The following is a 25,876-nucleotide window of genomic DNA, read 5'->3' as shown; positions in this document are numbered from 1 at the left end:
TAGGCAAGTTCAAGTCTCCTATGTGCCTGCGAGGATGCACTTCACTCCCAGTCACATACAACTCAAATTCTAAGGCCTGGATGACCAGAACGTTGTTCGAAGCGTGGCTGCGTGGCTGGGACGAGGAACTTGCAACGAGCGGGCGAAAGATTTGCCTCCTCCTCGATAACTGTTCTGCGCACCACTGCGGCATCACGCTCAAGAACATCGAGCTTTGTTTCCTGCCACCAAACGCAACAGCGGTTTTGCAGCCCCTCGATCAGGGGATCATCCGCGCTTTCAAGCTGGGCTACAGGAAACGCGCCGTTGAGCGGCTGTTGGTGAAATTGCGGGTTAACGACGAGCTCAAGATTAATTTGCTGGCCGCAATAGAAATGATTAACCGTGCCTGGCAAGACGTGACGCAATCCACAATCCGCAACTGCTTCCACCATGCTGGACTATGTCGAGAGGATGCAGAAGCTGCTAGTGAAGCGCGCACTGTGCAAGATGACAGCGATGTTGCCATGCTGTGGGAAGAACTCGCTGATGTTCCGGACGCTGTGCCCGAAGAAGTTGCCCTGGAGGATTTTCTCACTGTTGACGACAACGTAGCCGTGACAGCGAGCCCGTTGGACTCGGAAATTGTTGCCGACATGCTGGCAGTGCGAACGAGGAGACCGAGGAGCCGCCGCCGGAGGACGATCGCCCTCGCCCGACGTTGCACGAAGCCCTCGCTGCTACCGATCTGCTGCGCCGATACTGCTCCGGAATACAGGGAAGCGGACTGGAGTTTGTGGAAATGATGTCGCGTGTGGAAAGTGCGATTCTCGCTGATGGAGTTAAATGCAGTGTTCAGGCGAAGATCACTGCCTACTGCAAATAAGTGAGCATTTATCTGCAATAAATTTCTTTTGTAGATTCATGGTGAGCGGCACGGTTTTTCTTTAGTTAGTGCGTTTTCGCTGCGCTGTCTGGACATCGTGTATAACGAATTTGGCACTGAAGTTCGTTATAAACGGGTTTGGTTATAGCGAAATACTTTATATAGCGAACAAATTGCGTTGAATTACGCAGTTCGTTATAACCGGGTTTGACTGTATATTAATCCGAGCAAGCCTTGCAAGTAAGTCCGAGTAAGTCTCAATCATCATCATCATCGATGCATAACCAGAAAAGAATGCGTACTAGTTACAAGCAGCAAGCATACCAGATTTATCCGCAGGCAATGCAATATAGATTTTTTTTTTTTTTTTACTATACTCCGTTTCATACATCAGGTGCAACGCAGCGAAAGCTACGCAAGTAGTCCGCAAGAAAAAATAAGGAGGCGTATCACTACGCGCTCGTTTTGTGGCCGAGTGGTTCCTGCGGAAACGGGCTCTATTCCGAGCATACACGTTTGCAATCCCTTGCTTCGCATGCCTAGACATCTTCGCAGTGCGGATCTAATAGAAAAAATGCGTACCGAAAAACCATTTCTCAAAAAGAGATGCGCAGCGTGGAGGGCACAGCCAGCGCCATCTAGTGGCACAGCTGGCAAGGTTGCTAGGCAGCAAAAACGCGACACGAACCAAAACGACATAAAAAACATACAAATTCACCGAATCCGATCCTTTTTCCTTAGAAAGGTGCTTTTTATGAAGTTGATGGCAAATGTAAGATGTATTAAGCTTGCAGACAAAGCAACTATTTTTCCTCTAGTCAAGTGCAGGCACTATTTTTTATTGCGGATGCAGAGAGCGCAAACAAGAGCTGTAGCTTTGGCAGTGTTGCACTTGATGTACGAAACGGAGTATAATGACTGAAGAGAAAGTCATTCTAAAGTTAAAATTAAGTCCCCTCCTCATTATTTTTCACTTCGCACTGGTAGAAGTAGCCTGCATATTGGAATCATGGTCACACTAAAATAAACCCAGGTAAATACGGTAACAGCATATAGATCAGCCCCTAAACAGTACCACCCTAGAAACACTAGCACTTGCTATTTTTTTTTTTTCTCATAAAAGACTATGGCTGCCTTGTTATACTTACTAACCACCATACAAAACACCCAATGACAGCAAACTACACATCTGTTTCAATAAAACAATGCCTGATACGATAGATAATTTCGGTTTCATGAGAAAATTACAATTTATTTACCCCGCACATTGAAGATAGCCTGAAATTTTTACCCAACGAAACGCCAAGCAACTCTACCAGATACTTTACGCTAACAGGGAAACAAACTCCACCCTTGGCTACTAATAGCCTCACCACGTCCTAACAAGTTTAATGTTGACAGTGTTAAAATGCCACAAACAGGGATGCGTTACCGTGATATATATTCTCTCCTTAACTGTTTTCAGTGTTTATGCCTGCTCCTCCAAATACTAACTAATGGATTGATTTCTGACCACCCTAAACGTTTTCTTCGCGCGTCCATGTCATAGCACGCGAATCAAGGCCTCAAAGCAAAAGAAAGAATCTTTTCTGACAAGCCAGTTTTTCCTTACGTGCCTTCATGAATGGAATCAATGCAGCACACAAAAGAGTTAATTAATGAGAGCTGTTTTAGTCGGGCAAGCTGACTCAGAGCTGTGGCAGTTCAAAATACCTACGTCACAGGACGATCCAAACCAGAATTATTGACCATTTTATGCAAAAGTGGCCATTCATTAACGCAGAAGACAAAGGAAGACTGTTCACAGATATTTGTCAATGCATGTCTTGACTGCCTAAAGTCAGAACACCCCACACAAAGTGGACTACACATGAATTGAAAACTTCCCATCTTTCATTGCTCCATCAACTCGGAGCTCTTCAACCGAACGGTACACAACGAAAACAGTGCACCCGAATGGCGTAGTTAAAAAAACTTGAATGCAGGAGATCTCGCAATTAAATTCGAATACAGTCTTTTCCCGCTCACATCGGACTGCGAGTCGTGGCCTCCGTCGTCGTCGTCAGGGGCAGAGGCAGAATTGCTGCCAGCATCCGCGGAAGACGATGCAGGCGAGGCAGAGCCCGTTGAGCCTCCTGCTGAGCGGGATGATGTGGGAGGCACGCTGCCACTGCGGAGCAAGGAGTCGCCCTGCCAACCCGTGGGCAGCTCGCCACGGTCGAGGAACGCCAACGCCCGGTCAACGGCCAGGCGCAACACATTGCTTTCGGCCCGCAGGCCCGCCTCGCGAGAGAATTCGCGGAGGTCGCGCTTGGAAACTTGCAAGCTGCGCATGGGGTGGGGAGAGGGGACAGGCAAAAAGGAACGGTCACGCATCTAGTTAGTACCTAGTCAATAAAAATGTGGCAATGTTTTTAGTTCTTCACTAATGCACCAACTCGCACAGTTTTCAGTTTTTCCGCACCTAGTTAGGTGCAAACTTGATAAATAAAAGACGCTTAGGAATAAGCGTCTTTGATTTATCAAGTTCTTATTTATCTTATATGTATCAAGCTGCCCAGAGTATGCCCATGCTGCTGACTACGAAAATGAAAATCGAACAGCTATACTATTTTCTTAAATGTAAGGGGAGTTCCCTTTTTTGTTTTTTCTCTCCAAAAATAAAAATGAATAGTCACCCGTCGAATTGCGATTGAACATTATGTGGCAAAAAAGGCATACTATTCCATATTTGCGCACATACTGGTAGCTGTGAAACATCACTCAGGCCCCAACTTCAGGCAAACAAACAAACAAAAAAAAAAAGAACAAGAAAAAAAAATTTTATTACAGTTAAAATCGGCAGACCAATGGAAGCTCCTAACTCCAAATATACATTCTAACCTCAGTATGACACAGATATAGCAAATCAGAGGACAGAACAAAGTAAAAGCAAAATTTGGTTGGTCCATGCTTTATTTCTACTTAAATTCTACCCTGTATAACAAAAACGAAAAACAACAAAGTTGTTTTATTTAGATTGATTGAAAATGCGTAAAGGAGCCGAAAAATAACTTCCACCGCGTTGCCACATGAGAGTAAACATGGTAGTAACCGTGTAGTAACACCAGCGAGAGTTTGTTCAACTTGTTCAACGGACACACCACGGCCACTTACAACTTGGCGTCCCTGAAGGACCGCACGACCACGTCGTCCCGAGGTAGCGGACTAGCAATGCTCTGTTGGCCTGCTGCTGCAGCCGGATTCACAATCAGCACGGGGGCCCACGAATCTCTCTTGCGCTTGTCTCCGGTGTCCAGGGTCGCCACGCGGCCGACGCGCCAGTCAGAAGACGGGGTCGTGGCTCTGCCACCCCCCGCTGAGCTCCTGGATCCCGCGGTGGGCGTGCCTCGACGCGGGGGAGTTGGGGCTGGTGGCGGAGTCGGTGCTGACTCTTCGTCACTGCTGTCTTCCTCCCTGTGACATCCACCACGAAGTTCGTGGGAATACTACTTCAGTCATCATAGATAACGAGTGATAGATGCATGCTTAGCAAGTGGTCACCACAACCACTAGGTCTACTACCACTACCACTAGGCTACCACTACCACTAGCAAATACCAGGTTACTGCTACCACTAGGTCTGCCTTCACTAAAATATACGCTGATTTGGTGATCCAGCACCGAGAATGGAAGGTTCAAATGAGAAACCGGGCACGTTCGATTTTCAGTTCAGGGCAGTTCCGACTACTTGCCAACAGGAATGCAGCGTTAAATTTTCCTCGGGCAGCCCAGAACCTCCGCCCACCAACCAATATGGACTCTGAGCACATTCAGAGCACTTTTCGTCTTCCTGCAGAGGATATTGCGCGTTAAGAACCCCGAGCACGGATCGTTTGTGCTGTCTATAAGTTCTTCACCTGTTTCGCTAGCTTTTCAGAGCGCAGGCCTAAAACCATCGCAAGCGAACTGCTGGAGCAAGCAAACCCTGCCATGCTGAGTTGTGTAAAATGCTTCGCATTCAGGCACGTCACGCTCCATTCGCGAAAAGCACCGCTTGATCCACGTCTCTGTTATCCATCTATAATATTGCGCGGATGCCACAATATAAACGTGCACACAGCGTCACTGTGAAAGAACTGTGTCGTGGTGACTGATTGTTTGGTGTTGTCTGCTAGAAGCAAACGATGGAGGGAGCTTGCAAGGTCACGTGACCGTAACGCTACTTCCCGTCAGAGCGGAAGCCGAGACTTGTTGGCAAGTAGTCCGGTACTGGAAAATCGAACATACCCACTTATAAACACATAAAATGGAGAGTGGAAAGAGAAAAACAGAAAGAAAACTTACATGGTGGCGATGGCAGAAAGCATCGATCGACGCTTCCGCTTCGTCTTTGAACTCATGACAGGAGTGCCAAAGTGTTCAGGGTTGGTTAGGGGAAGCTGATCCAATGTCTGTGAGAGAAAAAAAGAAAAAAAAAAAAACCCTGAAAAGAAGGCATCAACTCCTCCCATCCACTCTTTTCGGTCCAAGTAGCGGCCACCATCGCTACTATGCATACAGAGAAGTTGCCACCTGTTTTGGCCTTGATTATTTAACTTACATTTCTTACACAAGGAAACAAAATAGGCAAACAGGGGGCGAACATTTCGGCAGAAGCCTTTAAATTAGCACGTGCATTTTTTTTTGTTGGTGCTTAGTCTACTTGATCACCAAGCCCAACGTCCCGAGTAAATATCAAGCCCTGCCGATGTGAACCAAGCACTCTAGGTTAGGCAGGAGAGCAGGCACAAAAATGACAAAAAAAGAGGACAGAAAACATTCATCACGTAAACATCACACATAACAAGCAGACCAACAGCCAAAATAACATGCGACATGCTTTGTGCTTGAAAATATCTCGAGATTTCTAACAAGAAGATGTGAACATCCCTTAGGCCCACAGAGAAGAGCGTTCGTGGCATTTGCTAAGCACAAGTATGAAGTACAGCGTCCTAACTTGCACTGCATGTGACCAGTAACATCAACAAGAAGCAGGTTAGACAAACCTCGCTCTCTGCGAAGTGTCGGCCGCTCTTGAGACAGAGCGATGTCCGCCGAAGTGTGGTCTCGTCCCCATCGTCGAAGACTGGGAAATCGGGAGAAAAAAAGAGGAATGAAAGAGAGATGCCAACAAATCAAGGGACTTCATGCGTGCACAGCAGAAAGAGGGCTTAGCTACACCTAGGCAGCACGCAAATGAAGTTATCAGTGCTCGTCGACAAGGCCTTACAAAAAATTAAAGAAAAAAACAACAACAAAAAACAGCGCAGTCTGAACCAAGGTGTTAAAAGTGCAGTAATTCTGATACAGAGGCTTTGATTACATTCCCTGCTGCGAAAAAGTTAGTTTATGTTTCATCCTCGCTCTAGACATTCCCCATACAGGCCTAGTTTACGCATGCAAAACCTGGCGACAATACAAAGTGAGGCACTAAAATGCATGCCAGAAGTGCAAAGCCTCTGCTGTCCTCCGCAACTCTTCTGTTTGCTTAATTTGGCTTTCACTGACATCACACAGAATGGATGCCACTTCGTATCCGTCCGTGTGCTGTGCAATGTTAATGCATGTTAAAGATCCCCAGGTGGTCGAAATTACTCCGGAGCCCTCCACTATGGCACCCCTTTCTATCTTTCCGCTTTCACTCCCACCTTCCTCCCTTCCCTTAGGGTGCAGTTCAGGTGTCCACAGAACAAGCGTGACAGGTACTGCGCCTTTCCTTTCCTGTGAACCAATTATTATCATTCAGTTAAAAACTCGTTGATAAAACAGAGCACTCACCCACAGTGTACTGGCTGTAATCGAGCAGCTTGGCAATGACGGCCTCAACATACTGGTTCTTGTCCGGATGCTTGGCTTCCACATGGGCACCAACCTGCAACAGAAATTATATATATAAAAAAAGATGCCACTTAAGTCGGAAAAGTGAACACAGCGCATAACCTTGGCAAGCTGAAGCTTGAAAGTCGAAGATTGATAGTTGGCACAATCAATGTAACACAATGAAGCACAAGCTTTGAACGAGCACGTATTTCCAGCAGCATACATTTCTACTTCGAGAAGTCAACTGTGGCTCTAGGGATGCCTCACCATATTTTTGTTTGATGCTTTACACCGTTCCCTGCCCCTTTTTTTACTTTCCATTCACTTCTTCTGCCAGAATTGGAATGCACATACAAAATGTGTGTGGTTCAAAATATATATATATATATACTCTTCGAATGTACAGCCTTTGTCAAAAGTTTAGAGCCCAGGGGATCTACTTCTGAGCCATACATACTATGTGGCTCCTAATTCATTTCCAGGTTTCCAAACTTGCTGAAGAAATTTTTTGTCCTACCCTCTACAATGGCTAGGACTTCCATGATTGGTAAAGAAGTCATAATATACGGCTTTAAAGCAAACCCTCTGGGCTCTAAACTTTTGACAAAGGCTGTACGTGCTGTTCTCACTGTGCTCCATACCAGGGGTTCTCAATCTTCCGAGCCTTGAGGAACCCCCTCCTCGCAACTTTCAAAGGATGTTGCGGAACCACTTCTGTTCCGCTCTAAGACACGAAAGTAAAAAATAAAGAGCAATGAGACGCACAAGCCTCGTGTAAAGAAAAAAAAAAAGCAGGAACTTCACTTATTATTTCGACCTCCATGCACGTAATTATAGCTTTCGTGGTAGGTCCCATGGAGCCTTCTGATTACTTTCATCAAACCTTGCAACCAGACAGGCATTCTGCATTCTGCTAAAAGTCAGAAATTTTCCTGTTTTCGTGCCCCCAATTTGATTTTGGGCAACTGTGTACTGTAATGCCTTCAGCCTCTGTAGATGTTCTTTGAAGGTCATCGCAAAGACTACACTGTCGAGATGCACAACATATGTTCGCAACTTGAAGCTTGCCAACACCATGCCACTTGTTCAAAAGGTACAGCAAAATCCAAATAGCATGAACTTGAAGTTTTATAGACTATCCAACGATTTTGGGCAACTGTGTACTGTAATGCCTTCAGCCTCTGTAGATGTTCTTTGAAGGTCATCGCAAAAACTACACTGTCGAGATGCACAACATATGTTCGCAACTTGAAGCTTGCCAACACCATGCCACTTGTTCAAAAGGTACAGCAAAATCCAAATAGCATGAACTTGAAGTTTTATAGACTATCCAACGTGACAAAGGCTCTCTTTTCTCAGTCTCTCTCACCAACTGCGACAAGAAGCACTTGGCATGGCTAAGTCAGCCTAGCCTTTCATCTATACTGGAAAGGGGACATACGTCCTTCATTATGCCACTTAAGCCACTCGTAGTCAACACAAAATTAATTAATGCCGTCTTTCGCCGTCACTAGAAAAAATGATGCCGTCCTGGGCTCTTCCACATTTTGATGATGTCCTTGCGAAGTATTTCTTCCAATTGGCCTAGATGAGTTGGCATTCTCCTCTGGCAAAAAAGTTTGTTGCGTTCGTTGGTTCTGTGATGTCCGGGGGCCGGCATTTGTCAGATCTTTGACGAACAAGTGAAACACATGCTGCAAGCCTGAAGAATGTACATTTCAACTCATCAGTTCGAAGGCAATGATAGGTTGATGTCAAAGGCTGGCGTGTGATCTTTGTAAGGGCAATGATGCAAGGGCTGGTAGGAAAGGGCGAAGATGTCTAGAATGTATGTTAGTTCGCCCAAGAAACACCTACCTTTGAGGGTTGAGGTGTTGGTATTCTTTGCTGAAGTTTGTCACGAGTACCTCAGCTTGGCCATTTCGAAAACAGGTGAAGCATTTTGCGATCCCCAGCCCTTGATGGTCAAGCAGCAAATGCGCGTTTTGCTCAGTGATGCCCCTACGTCAGTATTCTCGACGTCTACAGAGACCATGATGCTTGAACTGGGCGGGGATGCTCATTTCTCCACTGAGGACATGGGCCAGCATGTCGCTGCAGCGTTGCCTTTGAAGGTCTGGCCTTGAACGTCGAAAGCGAGATGGACTTGGGTTGAACAAAAATGTCCACTCATGCAATAGAGAACTCAAAATGTACGAACACACACTGGACTTGCCGTTGATGGTACAGTGAGGCATTCTGAGATTAGCAATTGCAGTTTTAATAGCACCAAAGCAGAGTAGGTAAGGGGGCAGTGAATGTCAAGGCATGCAGACTTAGACACTAGGGCAGCCAACCAAGGGTTCTGACAAACTCTGAGAAGCCTTGCCACGTACCTCCCATACTTTGCTTTGTCTCCCATCCCCAGTAGGCTAGCAGGGTAGAGAATCATCGCTAAGAATAATCTGTTAACTTTGCTTGTCAAAGTTATCTTAAAGTTAGCGTACTGCTGGAAACAACTGCAAGAACTGTAATAACAGTTCACTACCCGATTATATAGGACCCAAGTTCAAAGTCGGTGCGTAACAAATAAGAGAAGCAGTGCCCCATATAGCTAATTGATTTGGCATGGTCTCTTAAACCCCCTAACAAAGAGGTTTGGTAACAAAATCTGAGCTAAAGAGGTCCTTTAGCACTTGTACCCTATCATTTACGAGCTGTATAGAAAGACGTGCTGGACAAGCCCTACTAGCTACAAACCGTACAGACTGACACAAAAGGCACGATGGGCAGAAGTCAGGAGGCAGAAGCAAGTCGTTTTTGTGAGAAGCCTGGCTAGTCCGCTAGGCTGATTAAAGACTGAAGCTAAGCCCTACTATTCATTTTTCCATTACATGTAGTAGTTAAGGAGTTGAAAAGCCGATTTAACAAGGGGAGCTCACCCGCAATGTGCCCCCTTTGATGTGGTCATCCGGGATGACATGGGTGCCATGGTTGTTCTTGAAGGTGACCTGCGCACAAAACCAACGAAGAGAGTTGCACTTAGTGAAGTCATAGGCCCACACTTCCAAATTTCTGCTGATATGCACACAAGCCCTCCCCACAAGAGACGGCGTAAATTTTTTTTCCAACGATGTTGTGACCTGAAAGCTCGGCCGAGAAGAAGGGGGTGTCAACAGCAGCCACGCAGCTCGCTCACGCGGCAAAACAGCAGCACGGCACGCGCGATTCGCTCTTCAAGTCGAGTCGGCAAGTCGGCACGGCGACGTACAGGTCTTCGGGCGGCCGATCATCGTGGATAACGTGGCAGCGTCTCAACGGCAGCGCGGCAGGCAGTGGGGTTTGGCACCTCATGCTGCGCGGTGGCCCGTCGCCATTGCTCATCCGTGGTGGTCGTAGCTGTGGCATCCGCGCACAGCGTCGTTTTCGCCGCGCCGGCAGATGAAGCCTGCACTGCTGTCCTGCCGCCACTTTTGCAGGGGCAGTCTGCAAGTCAACAGTGCAAGCGTTTGCTTATCTGTTCACTCAGCATGGCCGCGATGCGCAGCAGAACTCAATTCCGGCTACGCTGTACACACCCTTCGCAAGCAGGAGAAAGCAAAGCAACGGCTATGCTAATTTGCTAAGTAGGCACTAAGTGAATTGTACGAATCTGGAGCATCACAAATGAACCTCTCACAAATGCCACGAGATTTACGCTAGGTATCAGTTAACGATTCTACAGCGCACCTTTCTTTTATTCCCGAAATACTCAGCCCCAAAATGGCACATGCCTTAACAAGTGGACGCAATCGACTGAGCATGTTCAGGTGTCATCCTGACCAGCGTACTGAACATTACCGCGCAATACTGGGGTGGCTGTGATGCCTCACACCACGGCAGCCATGCTGGAGCTGCTTCATGGCTATATGAACAATTCAGTGAAAGATGATGTCCAGACGCCCCCCAAGGAGTGGCTGAGACCAAATGCTCACCTATGCTCGTACCAAGCAACAAGCTTAAACGTGCGTCACTAGATAAGAAGGGATAACATGCAGTTTGCAGCGTGACAGCTCAAACATGATGGACAACAGGAAGGTCAACATGCAGTGAACAACGAAAATGAGCTGCCTAAAGAAGCAAGCACATGTTGCCTCAGGCTCATGTGTAAACTTTGCGCTTTTCACAAGTGTGATGATGAAAAATATGGAACATTTTACACGCATCTAAGAATCGGCTACGTGCTGAAATTCAGTGGGCCCTTTTCGTACAGCACTTTTACCTTGACGAGAAGTTGACCGTACGAAAGAACACAGTGCTACTTATGAAAGTTTGCCATGCAGCCAATCACAGTTGTGACATCGGGGGATACTTGCATGTTGAGTTTTTACAATGGAAACCTGGCTAGCATCCACACAACGCTCATCTGCTGAAGGAACCCGACCATAACTTAACACAGCTTGAAATAACTTTTTAAAATAGAGAGAATCAACCTCACAAAACCTGTATGAAGAAAAACAAAAAAAAAGTTGAGTGATCTGATTTGACTCAACAACACACAGTCGCCGACCGATTTTTCGGACTCGGCAGACCCAGAAAACTGTCCAAATAATTGAACAGTCCTCTCAAAAAGATGCAAGCTTTGCTGCTTTTCACATTCCGAAGTATTTGTGTCAGAGCCATGATTTCGTCATGTCTGCACAGCCTCCTCGTGCCACCAAGACGAGACTGTATGACACGAGCACAGGTCATGTTGGAATGCGGTGGGGCAAACAACATGGTTGCAAAGACCGAGTCTGGAAACAGACAATTAAGCGGCCGTGAGTGAGCTTCATAGAGTTCCTCTCCCCCCTCCCCCGCTCGCACACCCGCCATACCACACCATGGGCATCGGGTGCTGCCACTGTTTGTTTTCAGCATGATCGCATGCCCAGCGTAGCTCGCACGCACTTCACTATAAGCCCCTTAAACAGCAACAAAGGGTGCTCCATTACCAGAGTGGCAGCAATGGGGAATAACTATCTAAACCTTTCCAAGGTAGTATGTTCAGATGACTTGTGATTAAATTCAAGATGGTGAACGGCAAAAAAGGTGAAGGGTTAGTTGGTGATGGTGAAGCCTGCCTGCACCCAAATTAACTCTCCATAAAAAAAAGCTGTCACCATAATAATGCTGATGTCTATTCCTAGCCCAAAATATAGAATTTGTAGCGTCCTACCACGCGCGACTATGGTCTAGCTGAAAACGAAGCCAACAAGAGGCTCACGCGCATGTAGCGCGAGCAGCGCAGGCTCGGCGTCTGGCAAGATGGAATATAGCTGCACACAGTCTTGTTTCCAACTGGCTGAGTGGACCTGATAAGATATATTTGTTGTCACCAGGCAGATGCCGGACTGGTTCATCTAAACCAAAAATTTTTGGAAGCCCAAATGGTTTGAAATATCAGTCGTCAATATGTAGATGTTCTACGAGGTGCGTGATGTTCTCCGGTAAAGCGTAAAACATCGCACAAGTCCGAAAAATCGGTCAGCTACTGCACAACGTGAGTGAACAAAACAAACGTGGACACATTTTCCATACAGTTAAATTTGAGTCCTCTTGACAATACACAACCAAATGGTCAATCAAATTTAGGAATGGCCTCTAGTGTAGAAATACAAAATCTCAGAGGCGCTCATGGTTGCGAGCACAAACGCACAAAGGAAGCGCTGTACTTCACTTAACTGCCTTAATATCATTTCAGCCCAACTCGGACAGAACAGTATGTTGAAAACAACTGTAAAAAAAGGCAGTTTGAAAAACTGCGATCTCAACAGTAACAAGCACCGATAACGTTCAAAAGAGCACGACTCCTATGTTCACTTTGAGGTGTCCATCAAAAAGATTACGCTACTGCAGGTAAGGCTCTCCATAAACAAGCTATCCTGAAAACCACTCGTTAAGGCACAGTCAAAATACGAATGATAGCTGCTTTGAACATAAACAGTGGAGCTCAGACGGGATCAAAGAAAGGAGGAAATCGTAAGTGAAAATTGTCAATATATGTCATCATGGCAATAGACGTCTTGTGCGAGCTGTTGCTGGTGCACTACTAAAAGGGGAGAAAAAGTGTTCCCGGAGGGCGCTTTTGTACACGAATGGCAGTTCCTCTGGTGGCTCCCATCCAAGAACCGGCTCCCATCTATTCACTGGGTAGCCATCAATAGGATCTGCAATATGACACGAAATGTGGCACTCAATGAATCCCAAGTTACATGCAACGCTCTACAAACAATGCAAGAGAGAATTGATCTGCACTGTCATGCTTTCCCCAATGAGGTTTTTGTAGGTTCGGTTGTAGGTCTATTGAAGATCATCAAAACATGTTGAGGAGCCCTAGCGGTCACACATTGTCATTGTGAGCACCTACAGTTGCTAGTTGCTGGGCAAAACCGTATCCAAAAGGAAGTCCTCCAAAATCCATATTTACTCAATTCTAGGTCAGGTCGAGTAAAGCAACCGGCGGAGCAAGTAAACTCGCCTGCATGGGATAGGTTAACTTGCTTGACCTGCTTGTCTAGAAACATGTAGATGCTGTCTAGTCAGGTAGTCGAGTTATGGGGAACTCTGGGATCAAAAAGCTTCCAGCGTGGCTATAAGCATCAGTGAAATCGAGTGCTTTCTAGCCCTCATCAGCAATAAAAATAATAAGCAAAGCTCTTGACAGTAAAAGGCAACGAAATCAAGCACGAAAAGGAACCTTGCACAACAAGTGCAAACGTAGAAGCTAGGTGCCGCCACTATACTTATTCGCTAGAAGCGAGTTCACATAGATACCAACAGTCGAGTAAGGGTGATCTCACTTACCCGACACTGACAAGACCCGGTGCTCTGAAGTACATGTATACAGGACATACATAAGAAGCATAAGGGAAAAAGAAAACTATGGGGGCACTTAAGCTATGCCTTAAGGGCTTCAGTAGCGATAATGTCGCCCATCGGGGGCTCCCCTCGCAGCTTTTTGTGCGCACACGTGTATCTTGCTATTCGCCTCATCACGAATCCCTTAATCCGTGCATCTATTAGATAGTTTTAGCTTACCTAGATCCGCGATCCGCTACTTGGATCTGCCACCGCGCGTTCCACTGCGCACGCCCACACCCCCCTTGACGCCGACAGATAGCGCCACATACTGGATGTCGGCACCAATCAGCTTGACCGCCCCGCCCACGCGCAGTAGAGAGCCACGGTGGCGGATCACGGTAAGCTAAATCTCTCTATTATCTCAGACATTCTCATTTGCATACAGTCATAAGCCACAACATTGCATGAAAGAATGCCTGACAGATATAAAGCCCTGATTTGACCAAGGCCTACGAACATGCTTGTGTGGCCTAGGGGTAGTGTATCTGGCTCTGGATTCAATTGTCCCGGAGGGCTGGGTTTCTATCTGACCCTCCCCAACCCAAGTTAGCAGCAGCTCCTAATAACTTGGTGTTCCATGACCTGTGACATCACACGACCCGCCAACCAATTAGAGGCCATCCATGTCACCTGCCACCTACCCACCCGTCACAGGTATGATGACTATTTTTCACTCACAACACTGACGCATTTTCTGAAGAATAGGGATTTTAAAACTAAAGAAAAACCCCAAGCAGTGCACAGCAGTCGCCGAGCTTATGATAAAACTGAGGAAGCCTAAGTGCACTATCTCGGCAGGCACTATTTAAAAAAAAAAAGTCACTAGGCCTCACGCCTAGTGACTTGCCGGCTACGAGGCAAGTGGTAGCATTTGTACCACTATTAGCTGTTAGGTATTTGCGCCCAGACAGTGTGCACGTATAGGAAGCAGTTTAAAAGTAGCAGGCTTTGCCGACGTAGATTTCTTTAAGGGCGCTCATGTAAATAGGTGCAAGGACACATTGTGGCCGCGGGCACAACACTGCAAGGCCGATCACGCGTGCTGGATCACAAATGCTGGCAGTCGGTGTCACTTTGTACCAGTGGAAGTGGTGCAATTGCTCTCTTGAACAATTTTGCAGTTGGCGAGTAATGCACTGAGGTCAGTACCAGGCCTTGGATGACCCACGGCAATTCTGGTATGCCTGAACTGTAGAGGTGTGTTTCAGCCAGCTCCTTTGGTATCTGCTGCTGCTTACTAAGCAGGTTGGCAAAAACTCTATGCACGTAACGATGCTTCCAAAAACAACTGCTGCACACACTACAGTGCAAACTCTCTTTCGTACCCATTCTCAACGTGAAAACAGCCATGCTTATGGCAGCTTCCCATTTTTCAGGTCAGAATCAGAGTTAGCACTGAGCTCGGAGCATCGGTATTACATAATCATAAGTTATGCCCTTCTAATGGCATTACTACATGACCACAATGTGTAAAGAATGAGTTCCCAAACATGGAAACTAAAGAGCAACGTGGCTTCTAAAATGCGATATTCTTTCCAGCGCCCTCAGGTCTTGCAGCATGAAGAGTCACGTACCAATTCGCGACGCAAGAGAAATGCCAGTGCTGTCCACTCCAATGAGTGAGCTCGCGCCCAATATGAAACACTAAAATTCCATGGATGATTTCAACAGCACTTCAGTTGACATTCAGTTGAACTGAATGGAGGTAGAGGTAGTACAAAGCAGCGGCAGCTGCATCTGACATCTCAACGGCCATTCTGTTCGACTGGTGTCGGTAGTTGCAGTTGAACCAGTCAACTGACAAGATGGCTGTCAGCGGATGCGCCGCATCAGCCGAGTCAGCGGCACTGCAAACTGGCACGCATTCTCAAATCGCATAGAAGGTTGTCCTGGCTAATGTAAAATCCAAACCTGCAATTTTTACTAATCAAATGAGTGTAAACTTGAGCACACAAAGCGCCACTGGAGAAGCCAGACATGCCTTAAATGAATCGTCCTGGCTGAGTACGGTGCTCAGTTTTGGCATATTCAACAAAGAACCCTTGCGCAAAAATTGCAACTTAATAATATAATGTGTGAAAATACTTACACTTACTAATAACAAAAAATGCACTTTTTCTGGACATAAATTGCTGTGATTCAAAGATCAACCCGAGTTTCGTGAGGCATTCCATGTAATTTCAACCCAGTGCCGTTAGTTTATCAGTTGGGAAGTTGAACGACTCAATTGCCATTGAACCTGCCTATGCTAATCAGGTATAAGGAAAGGTAACGTCAACTGAGCACTTTACAACCCTATATTAATGTTATAAGGCAGGGAAACCACAAAACAAAACAGAGTAAGTAAGCACGGCCCTCTCAGCATTTACAAGCATCCTACACTAATAATACAAGGGAAATGTTTACTAGTAGGTGGCAGTGAACATATCTGCATCAATGTGCATTAAAGCAAACAAAATATATCAGGCCCAATGTGCTGCTTGCGTTTTAAACTCTTCCATTATACTGAAACTGATAAAGTTTGGTCCCCAGAAAAACTATCAAATACAAGTTGTCTATAGCAACTGGAACCATGTCAAAGGGAGATGCCTGATTTTGACAATCGAAGGGTTGATAAGCAATGTTGTAGCTGTCTTACACATCTAATCTACAGATACTAGACAACTGCATCAAGTGTTTTCCGCATGACAGTTTTTTACCTGTTACTGCTGTCTCTCTGCATGGGTGACCTGTCTACACCCTACACTAGCAATACCCCAGCTACAGTTAAAAGAACACAGAGGACAGCGCCACGCAATTTTCATTTTTTACCAAGAATCAACCATTAGCTTGTTTCTGACAATGTTATCCGTCTGGAAGGGAAAGATATTTTTCATAGACAGGAAAACCTGAATTTGAATAAAACATTGTTCCTCTCCGTCCCTGCGAGATCCAAATTCGACCAATACGACTATTCCTGCTCTGGAAGTGGTGGTGTACGGTAACTGCATAGGTCCGCATTCAAACCGAACTGATGTCAATGCAGTTTGCTGGTGCAAATGAGTGGTGGCGACATCTGCACCTGATATTTCTTAACTCCGTCTAGCCAATAATTCTCCATTTCCAGCGAAGGCAGTAATGTACCTCAACATCAATTTGTTTCCAGTGAAAGGGCAGCAATTGCTTCCGAATTCACTCCCCACCTGTTTACCGGTGTCACGCACCCCTGTACTGCCAATGAAAACCACTTCATCAATCAATGCGCACTCCAACCACAATCTTACTAAACAAGACTTTTTTGTTTAAAATGCTTTGACAATGCACAGCCTTGTCAACCACTGTCTTGTACAATGACTCCTGGACTTTACTTTTTGTCATGCTGCTTGACACAGCTTTTAGTCCAGTAGACCACCCAGGGTCACTGTATGTCACCCTGGAAAATAAATTGATTTGTTTTGATTTAGCGGAGCAGTCTCACCATCCACAGAAGGCATCCTACACATAAAGCAGTAGGGACACCTAATTCTGGTTGTGCGTACACATCAATAAGCATGCACATAGAAATTGGTAAGCATAGACCAGCACGCGGCACCTGCCATACCCCAGTAAATAATTCATTTTTTTCATTTTATTTCGGTTTCAGTTTCAGCAGCCAACCATCTGTTACAATGTTACAGGCGAGTTCAGCCAAATATAGCAGCCGGACCCGTCACACAAAGATAGCTGTGCAATATCGCTGTTGCGGTTTTTTAGGAACGTTCGATTAAAGAGATGAAGTCAATTCAGCAAATTAAGCAATACTTATACACCAGTTTTGTGCACCTCACATGGTCTTAACATTGCCTCAACCTGCGTGTGAGTCAGAGCTTCCAGTTGGCTGTTGAAACCGTAAAGGGCCTGTCACACCAGCACGACATGAACCTGCGTGTGAGTCAGAGCTTCCAGTTGGCTGTTGAAACCGTAAAGGGCCTGTCACACCAGCACGACGCAGACGCACACACGACGATGATACTAACGGCCGGCCAACTCATCGGTGCCAACGCGAGCTACCATTCCGCATTTCTGAAGTCCGCAGCAAAGTGCAAAATGAACTAAGTGCTAATGACGAAGAAGTGACTATATTCCTGGAGCCAGCCTAGAGCTGCCGATCCTCCTAACTTCGATAGGAGTATGTTTAACATCTATTCGCTGCGGAATTATATACGTCGCTACTTCACAAGCCAACCTCAATTCTATGTTGTAAAAAATTTTTGAGAGAGAATATAATGCATTTCAAGAATTATGTGCATGGAGAAAGCAGAACTTGCAGAAAGAACAGCAGCCGTTCGGTTCTGCGGGCGGCCTTGTGCAAACCGCCGAAGGCTTTACCAGCTACTGCACAATATATACAGCAAAATATCGGCACTTCAGTCTCAGCAAACTGGACATTCTACAGTTAAACGGTAAACTCCTATCGCCCCTACTGCCTGCGAGATTTTCTCACCGAAAAAAAAAACAAACATATCAGGTGAAACCATATGTCGACGCCTCAAGTACAAGATGAGGCTTAGCTTTCGTGGCGCAGTGGTTACCACAGATTGCTACAAAGCAGGAGGTTGCAAGTTCGATCCCTCGCAAAACACTTTTTATTCTTTTTCTGTTTTTATTATATACTAGTAGCTCATATTTGCCACCGATTGCTTTTATTTTTAGAATGCAGCTTATCTGACCCGGAAACCACTGCCGTGAAATACTGGGCAGTATTCAGTCTCGGCCCATAATCACAACTGGAGAGGCGCTTGTGTTGGTATGAAACAATTAAAAATAAAGAGTCCCTCCCTATGCTACTATGAGATTAAACCAAGTAAGAGAAAGGGAGGGGCTATAAAAAGGAAACTTTCGCATGACACAAAAATAAGAAAAAGATTAAGAAAGGGACAGTACAGTGGCACAAGAAGACTGAGAACGAGGGAGCTGAGTAGGTGGGACGCTTCGCACGCTCTCGCTAGTGTGACATAGCAGTTAGGCGACCGTCGGCCGATAGCCATCTTGCGAGCGACACGGCGCTGACACCGACTGTCAGCCGACTGTTTTCGTCGGCGCAGTGACATAGACACAGACATCAGGAAGACACGGTGTTGGCAGACAGAATCGGCGTTGTGTCGTGCTAGTATGACAGGCCCTGAACAGTGCAAAAGAACAAATTATGCGGTCATGGGCAAATTCCACGCGGTGATCGATGTACATTCGTGCCCTGTCAATGTGAAAACTTCGGTTTTGATTAATGACAGCGACACCGTTTGTGAACCAAGTAGTCCCCAACAATGAACAACTATTGCATTGTAACAGTTTTTAAGGCCTGCTCCCAGCTCATAGTCACATGTACTCGAGTGAAAATTGCATTGCAATTGCGCATGTATATACAGAATGCAGATATCTGTAATTACTTGCCATACCAAGCACAAAGATTCCTTCTATCAGTGCATTAAAAAGTGCCACCCGCAGCAGCTTCGATAAGAAGCAGGGCAGACCTAGTAATGCCTGATGAGTGGTGCGCTTTAAGGATGCAGCGAGCGGCACGTCGCTACAAGAAGCATATGAGTGGTGTAGGTGCAATGTATTCTCACTTCTATGCTGCAAATAAGCTTACTGTCATATTTTTATATATCAAAATATCAAACCATTTCGCTGACCCCTTCAAATTCGATGTACAGTGAAAGCTCGTTAATTGGAACCTCTATTATATGAATTTTCAGAAAATTTGAACTGCACTACTTGGCCCGGCCAAGCTCCATAGAAGTCTATGGATAGAAAACCCGTTAATTCGAACGCAAGTTTACTTTGCCACGAATAATTCGAACCATGTGCTGTCACGTCTGGGCGACTTGGCTCCTGGCACATAGCCAAAGAAACACCAAAGAAACGGGGAGAGAACCTAAAACCAGGCAAAACCATGGAAGAATGGGCAAAGCCAAACTGGCGTTATGACCGGTGCAATGGCCAGCGGCACTGGAGGTTTAGGGGTTGGCGCCCATAGCGGTGGCTGCCTGCTTTGTTTCGTGAGACCTCCAAGACTGGCAACTAAATGCATGTACAGTAATTCGACTCCCATAAATTCGGAAATGCGGACGTATTACTGTCAGCGTGGTCCCAGCCAACGCCCATGTAGGGTTATGAAGTCTGATTGGCACTATCGGCCCTGCACCGTTTAGGCCGCGTCCAGGTACGACTGACACTGCAAGTGATCGTCAAAATGACACGTTTTCAAACCCGAACTGCATGTTGCATAGTTGACCGCACGTCTGTGACGTGTGCGTAACGGTAAGCGTGTCAAAACGTGCTTCCTTGTTTTTAATAGTAGGCAGATTATTTAATTCCACGGTTAGCCAATCCCACGGTGATGGCAGCTATCAGCTATTGGTGCAACAACCAGATAACAGATTGCAGTTGTGCGATGTTTCAGACGATTATTGGTGGTACTGGACATTTTCCATGCTTTAAGGTTCTTCTACTGCTTCGAAAATGCACACTTCTCAAGTCGTAAAGCCACTTTTGCGTGACGCCATGATGAATGATTGGCAAGCCTTTAAAATTTTTGAGCAGTTCTGCTCTGACACTCCAGGCAGTGTGCAGGGAATAAAGGATTAATTCGAGTGTTCAAAATAGTCACTGCCGCCACTGTTCTCATTTAATAGCAGGCCCAATTTTTCACCACATAAATTTAGCGTAACACAAGCGGTTCTTGTCACGTGGCCATATGATAATTATATATGATAATTCGAACTTTTTTTTTCTGGAAGTTCCAATTAACAAGCTTTTATTGAATCTGAAATCAGCTGTATTTCAGGTGCTCCAAGAGCCGTAACTAGCTCGAAAACATGCACTGAAGTATGAAGCCCGCAACAGCGCACAATATTATGTATATGTTGTGATGACACTTCTATCAAATTTGTTTTCGTACCACGAAACACCAGCAGCACATATCTGTATCCGGTTGGCTGCCAGCCACGAAATGTAGCTCCGAGTTTATGTAGCCTATGCTAAACTGCTGCAATGTTTTTCTTTTTTTAAAGCCACTCATTAGAAAGGCATGTCGACAAGGCGCATCAACACAATATCAGCATGGAACGAAAAGAAAAAAAAAGAAATGGAGCCTATTACTGAGCCATCCCTGACCCCCCTTCGCATCATCTCATTTGGCCAGAAACCGCAATACACTGGTGGTGCGGCTAAAAGGCCCTCTCTTTCCCGACTTTTCAGTAATATGTCTTGCGCTGATGTTTCACACTGAAAACGCAGGGCGAGAAGTATCAGGTTAGGATGGACGACATTCTCTTCTCATCGCTGTCCATATCTACGCGGAAAAAAGGGGGAGGGGGAGGGGTGCACAAATGCAACACACATTCAGCCTTTCCAGTGTCCGGGCCGCATCATGTTTTCATATCAATGAAGCCCCGAAACACTAGAGAAATAAATGCAGTGTCCAGAAAAACTGTACACGATTAAAGTCAGCCATATTAACGAGGGCATTATTAACGGGGCACAACAGTCCAGGGGTGGAAGTAGGCTTGAGCATTTTGGTGCAGCTCAAGAAGCAGCACTAATGCCATTTTGGAGCAGCTTTGGATCAATATACAGTTGAACCACTTTATAAGAGACATGCATTGGGAAGCAGTTCTTGTCTCTTATATGAGAGGACCCTTATAAGCAGGGTACCACATTCCCATTTTCTAACCTGACCTTATTGCGATGTAGGCATCCTATGGCTAAAATATGCAGCAAGGAAGGATATATCCTTTAGCAAAAGCGTTCTTACAGCTTTCACTTACTCGTTGCATTTGCTTGGTGGACCACCACACACTGAACACCACCTCACAACTGTCTCACACTTATTTACTGTTGAAACAGTTGTAAATCTTGGTCTGCTTCATGGCTGCATTGATGCTGTTCTTCAATATAGCTTCTTCCAGCTTGAAAACTGGGCCAAGAGCCTCATGGGCGCTAGGCAAAAACTGTATATGTTGGCGAACTGCGTTTGCAGCGATTGCAAAGGGCCATCGCAATGTGACATGGCACCGTAGCTAGCGATTCGCAACTCCAGAAAAAATTGCGTGTCTGGTAACGCTGCAAGAACTCGACTTAAAAAGTGCCACGAAATCATAAAAATACCCAGCTTACCACCAGGGCGCTAGAAGCAGCCAAAACTATAAAACATCACCAGCAGAAACATCACCCAGTAATTTATGTTTGTTTGACAAAGGGTAACGGAGGCTATGAGTAGCAAGCCTGCGAATGTTGCTACTCAGACAAAAAATAAAAAGCATATGAGGCATTTCTGAGTGGAGTTGAAAGTAGTTGAATAGCAACCAGACAAGTTTATTTGTCCTCTGTTCTCGCCAAAACAGAACCACTTCTGTTTTTATGCCGTTTATTTTTGTCTTGGCTCGGCTATGTCTCGCTTTCTAGGCACAATGGCTTGTTTACGTCAGCAGCAACAGCTGATCGCTCTCTTCACATTTACTGGATGATTTGTTGTTTATACTGAAATGCAACATAATAGGCAATTTCCGCTGTATTCTTCAGACTAGCAGATGCAACACTTAAGGTGCTTCTTGGTAGGAAGCTCCACTAATTGGAGAACCCAACGAGCGCTCGTGGTAGGCTCGTGCTGATGCTCGAAAGCGCAGTCGCACTTGTGATCTACACGGCAAGCCTGAAGAGCCTCTCTATGTTGCATTGCAACTGCAGGTGCTTCTTTTAGCGTTTTTCTAGCGAACTGACCTACTCATTGTTTGCTGAAGTTGTAATTAATAACGACCGCGCAGGTATATAGTTTGTCTCTCTTCTTTGTTTTCACTATGGCTGCGATTGAACCTGGCGATCGATGGGGCGGCATCTAATGTAAAAATGTCTGTTACAAGCGAGACTGAGTATGAAAAGTCAAGGCTAACATGCCCTTTATAACCAATTGTCGTCTACATACAATGTCTGTTAAAAAAGAGGTTCAGTTAAAGGAAGACATAGTGCAGCCAACAATTTGGGTGAATGGTGTCTCTTATACCCAACTTTGTTATATCAGTGTCTCTTATAATGGGGTTCAACTGTAATGAGAATTCCGGACCACGTTTCTAAAGGCCAAAAGCCTTTAACAATTGCAATTTTCCCTTCCTGACATAAAAAAAACAACCTCGGTTTGATTACTTTTTATTCAACCTTCAATGCTTTGCTGGCTACACCTGCACCTCTGATAAGATGAATGGTCAAAAGATGTACAGGTGTATGAAATGTGACAGCTGAATGCAGCAATAATTCGAAACAGATCGTCAGCAAACGGACTGCTTGCTTCTGTACTGACTACTTGCCTCTGTACTGTAAAACAATACCAAGCTGGACAAAACTTAAGATTCAAACGTTGGGCAGGACATGTAATGCGAGAGCAAGATGACCGACGTTTGCCGAGGAAAACAGACCGGATTCCAAGGGAAGGCAAGCATAGCAGGGGTGCCTGAAAGTTATGTGCGTGGATTTGAGTAGGAAGTTTGCGGGGATCAAACAGACGAGGCTTGCACAGGTACGGGTTAGTTAGGGGGATAGTGTGCAGTCAGGCCGATTATGATAATGAGATTCAAACATGAAGTCTACCACTTTAAAGTGCCCAAGCACGACCACTGGGTCGTGCATTCAGATCACTAAGCAGCACATTTCCACCTTCTATATTGCGCATATGCTCTTTATAAACAAACTCTTTTTCTCTATGCTTTTTATCCTGTACCTGTGTGGATAAATTCCTATTGCGGTGACTGCTTCGCTCGCTGTTCTTAAGTCTTTTCCTTCTGGTGATTTAAAAGGCTTGACGGGGATGCTATGTAATGTGCGCAGAGCATTTGATCACAACTGATTTCCTCCAATCACTTGTGGTTCAGTTTAAATTTACATGCGAACGAATATTTACTGTGGTACGAGCTTTTCCAGCCTACAAATATTTTTCGCATTCAACCCAGTAGGAGATGCGTTATACCTCCACGATCTGCGTACAGGCATCGTTTTGACCATTACAGCTTAAGTACTAGTATGGATGCGCAACTCACAATATGCCATCGGCCTGCTGTACTTCTCACGGTTGCTCAATCGAACTGAATCGGATCACATTTTTTATGGGCAATACAATGGCGCCCTCTGTGGCAAAAACCTGTGTTCTTCTATATATGTCGGAAAACATGAAGGCAGCTGGACTGCGACAGCTTTGGTGCAATGCTGTGGTTTGGGGCAAGCAAGCATTTTGAAGCAGTTTTGGTCCAATAAATGGACCAAAACTTCCACCCCTGACTGCTTCATAAACAATTTCTAAAGATAAAAAATTAGATAACCATAGTTCTTTCATCACAATGCCACGAGGACAACGAAAAATGATATGTCAGCTAAACTTGCAATGAAGGATGTCAGACATCAAGAGAAGAATTTTTGTGGCAGGCTTCCCTGCATCAAGTTTTAGGGAAAGCTCCTTCAGCCTAACGGAGGAGAACAAAAAGTCTGTGGACTCACCCGGCACTTCACCATGCGGTTCACCTTCTTAATCTTTGCCTCACAGAAGGCACCCCGATACTTGGCACTCACATCCGTCCCCACTGTCAGGTATAAGGGTTCATCTGACGAAGCCTGCAAGGAAACAGATCAAGGAATGCACATCACTCTCCTTTAGAATGCAATGCATTTGAACCACGCACAAACTCCCATGACACTCTGCTGTAATCTCTTACGGTGGTGTTTGCATTTTCCTCAGTTCCATATCTACGACGTTGTTTACTAGTACTTCGAAATGTTAAAATACTTTACGGAGGAGAGAAAACATGCTCCTTTTCCCCACACACATTTTGCACACTGTTAGGCTGCTGCATGAGCACATGATTATTTCACAAGTTTGCCATTAAAAAATCCACCGAAATGTACGTGGTAACATTCATTCATGCTGTGCAGCCAGGAACACTGAACTGTATGAACAAGTGGGAGAGATTTCTTTGTAAGGTGCCTTTTCCTAAACCTTACAATGATATCTATGCCACAGCGTCATCGCGTCACCCAGCATTTGTGACTGCACAGCAGAAACAAATGATACAACACATCAACGACCTATGCCCCAAGCAGCATGGTAATGCAACGACAATTTTAAACACCGTACAACCAGCACCGAAGAACAAGAATGCGGCAAGCTGAATAAATTGAGCGCATTGTACAAATTCTGAACTGCACAACACTTTGCTGACCAAGAAAATATTGCCCATTTTAGCTGAAAAGAACCAACAGAATAATGTCAGTTCACAAGCAACATGACAAAACCAGGTGGCACATGCAGCTGACCAATAAAAATGTGATGCGACCGCACCAAGGTTTACGTCAGTTTAAGAACAGTATTGCAGTGGAACTTCAAATTCCACTTGAAAAAAATTTGTGACTGAACAAAACTTTCGTGACCATATAACTGTGATCTGGATGATGCTGCGATGAATGCTGAAACATCTCACATTCCATTTACACGTGTAAAGCTTAAGTAGCAGTCAAAGTATGGCAAGGCAGCTGCGCATTTGATAAATGAGAACAGATGGAATGTAGCATGTATTATGCTCTCCTTGCACGACACAAAGCTAGGTCCTCGTGTACACACCTCTGTTATGCATCACTGCACTGCATTCATTTGCATTCCTTCCAACACTTGGATGTGCTAAGATGACTGAGGAATGAAGCAGACAGAGGAACAAACCCCGACATGACGAAGCATTTGCATTTCAAGTTAGGTGCGGGCTTAAGAAATCTGCAAGTGCAGACGAGTTGGAAGTTGAGTGAAACAGGGCTAGTTGATACATGTCGAAACTGAATCTGTGCTCATGGACAAGTTGAAAGCTGATTGAAACGAGACAAGAAAATGGGTGTTGAAACTGGAGAACGCCACCTGAAATGTAGACTGGAAGGAGGACAACTTCGCTTCCTCTGTCCTCCTCGTCCCCTGTCTACATTTTAGATAATGTTATCCAATTTGAAATGGAAACAATGCAGACCACAAATGAGCATTGCAGTGACATAAGGTTGTAGTAATTAGTAACAAATGAGGGCAAGTCACAACGTCTTAATTATAATTACGGCCGTACAAGTAGAGAAACTCGTCACTTTCGAAGATCCTGTAACAAGTGCACGTGAATCGACAGCCGAAGGTCAAAGACAGAACTAGGAAAAAAAAATAAATAATAATAATAATAACCATTTCGTCGTGACCAAAGCTAACATGTTTGAACGAGATGGGGTTACAGTGAAACCCCCCTGTCTACCGCGGCGGCGGAGACGTCAGCAGCGATACCTTCG

At 45.4% G+C, this 25,876-nt stretch overlaps 1 protein-coding gene across 1 annotated transcript in view; it reads right to left on the bottom strand.

Annotated features, from left to right (window-relative positions):
- Window positions 1–25,876, bottom strand: part of LOC146173146 (uncharacterized) — a 54,704-nt gene that overhangs the window by 27,856 nt on the left and 972 nt on the right. The window contains exons 2-8 of the mRNA XM_084584602.1: window positions 24,068–24,181; window positions 9,628–9,696; window positions 6,665–6,758; window positions 5,893–5,972; window positions 5,192–5,298; window positions 4,022–4,321; window positions 2,894–3,191 (exon numbers count right to left, since the gene is read on the bottom strand). Of these exons, the coding sequence (XP_084440728.1) occupies window positions 2,894–3,191; window positions 4,022–4,321; window positions 5,192–5,298; window positions 5,893–5,972; window positions 6,665–6,758; window positions 9,628–9,696; window positions 24,068–24,181 (1,062 nt within the window). The remainder of the gene's footprint in view (window positions 1–2,893; window positions 3,192–4,021; window positions 4,322–5,191; window positions 5,299–5,892; window positions 5,973–6,664; window positions 6,759–9,627; window positions 9,697–24,067; window positions 24,182–25,876) is intronic.

This window comes from Amblyomma maculatum, chromosome 11, assembly GCF_055883805.1.
Source record: "Amblyomma maculatum isolate TAMU_Amacu chromosome 11, ASM5588380v1, whole genome shotgun sequence".
Classification (NCBI taxonomy): Eukaryota; Metazoa; Arthropoda; class Arachnida; order Ixodida; family Ixodidae; genus Amblyomma; species Amblyomma maculatum.
The sequence above is the reverse complement of the archived record's forward strand: the minus strand, read 5'-3'. Positions and strand labels throughout refer to the sequence as shown.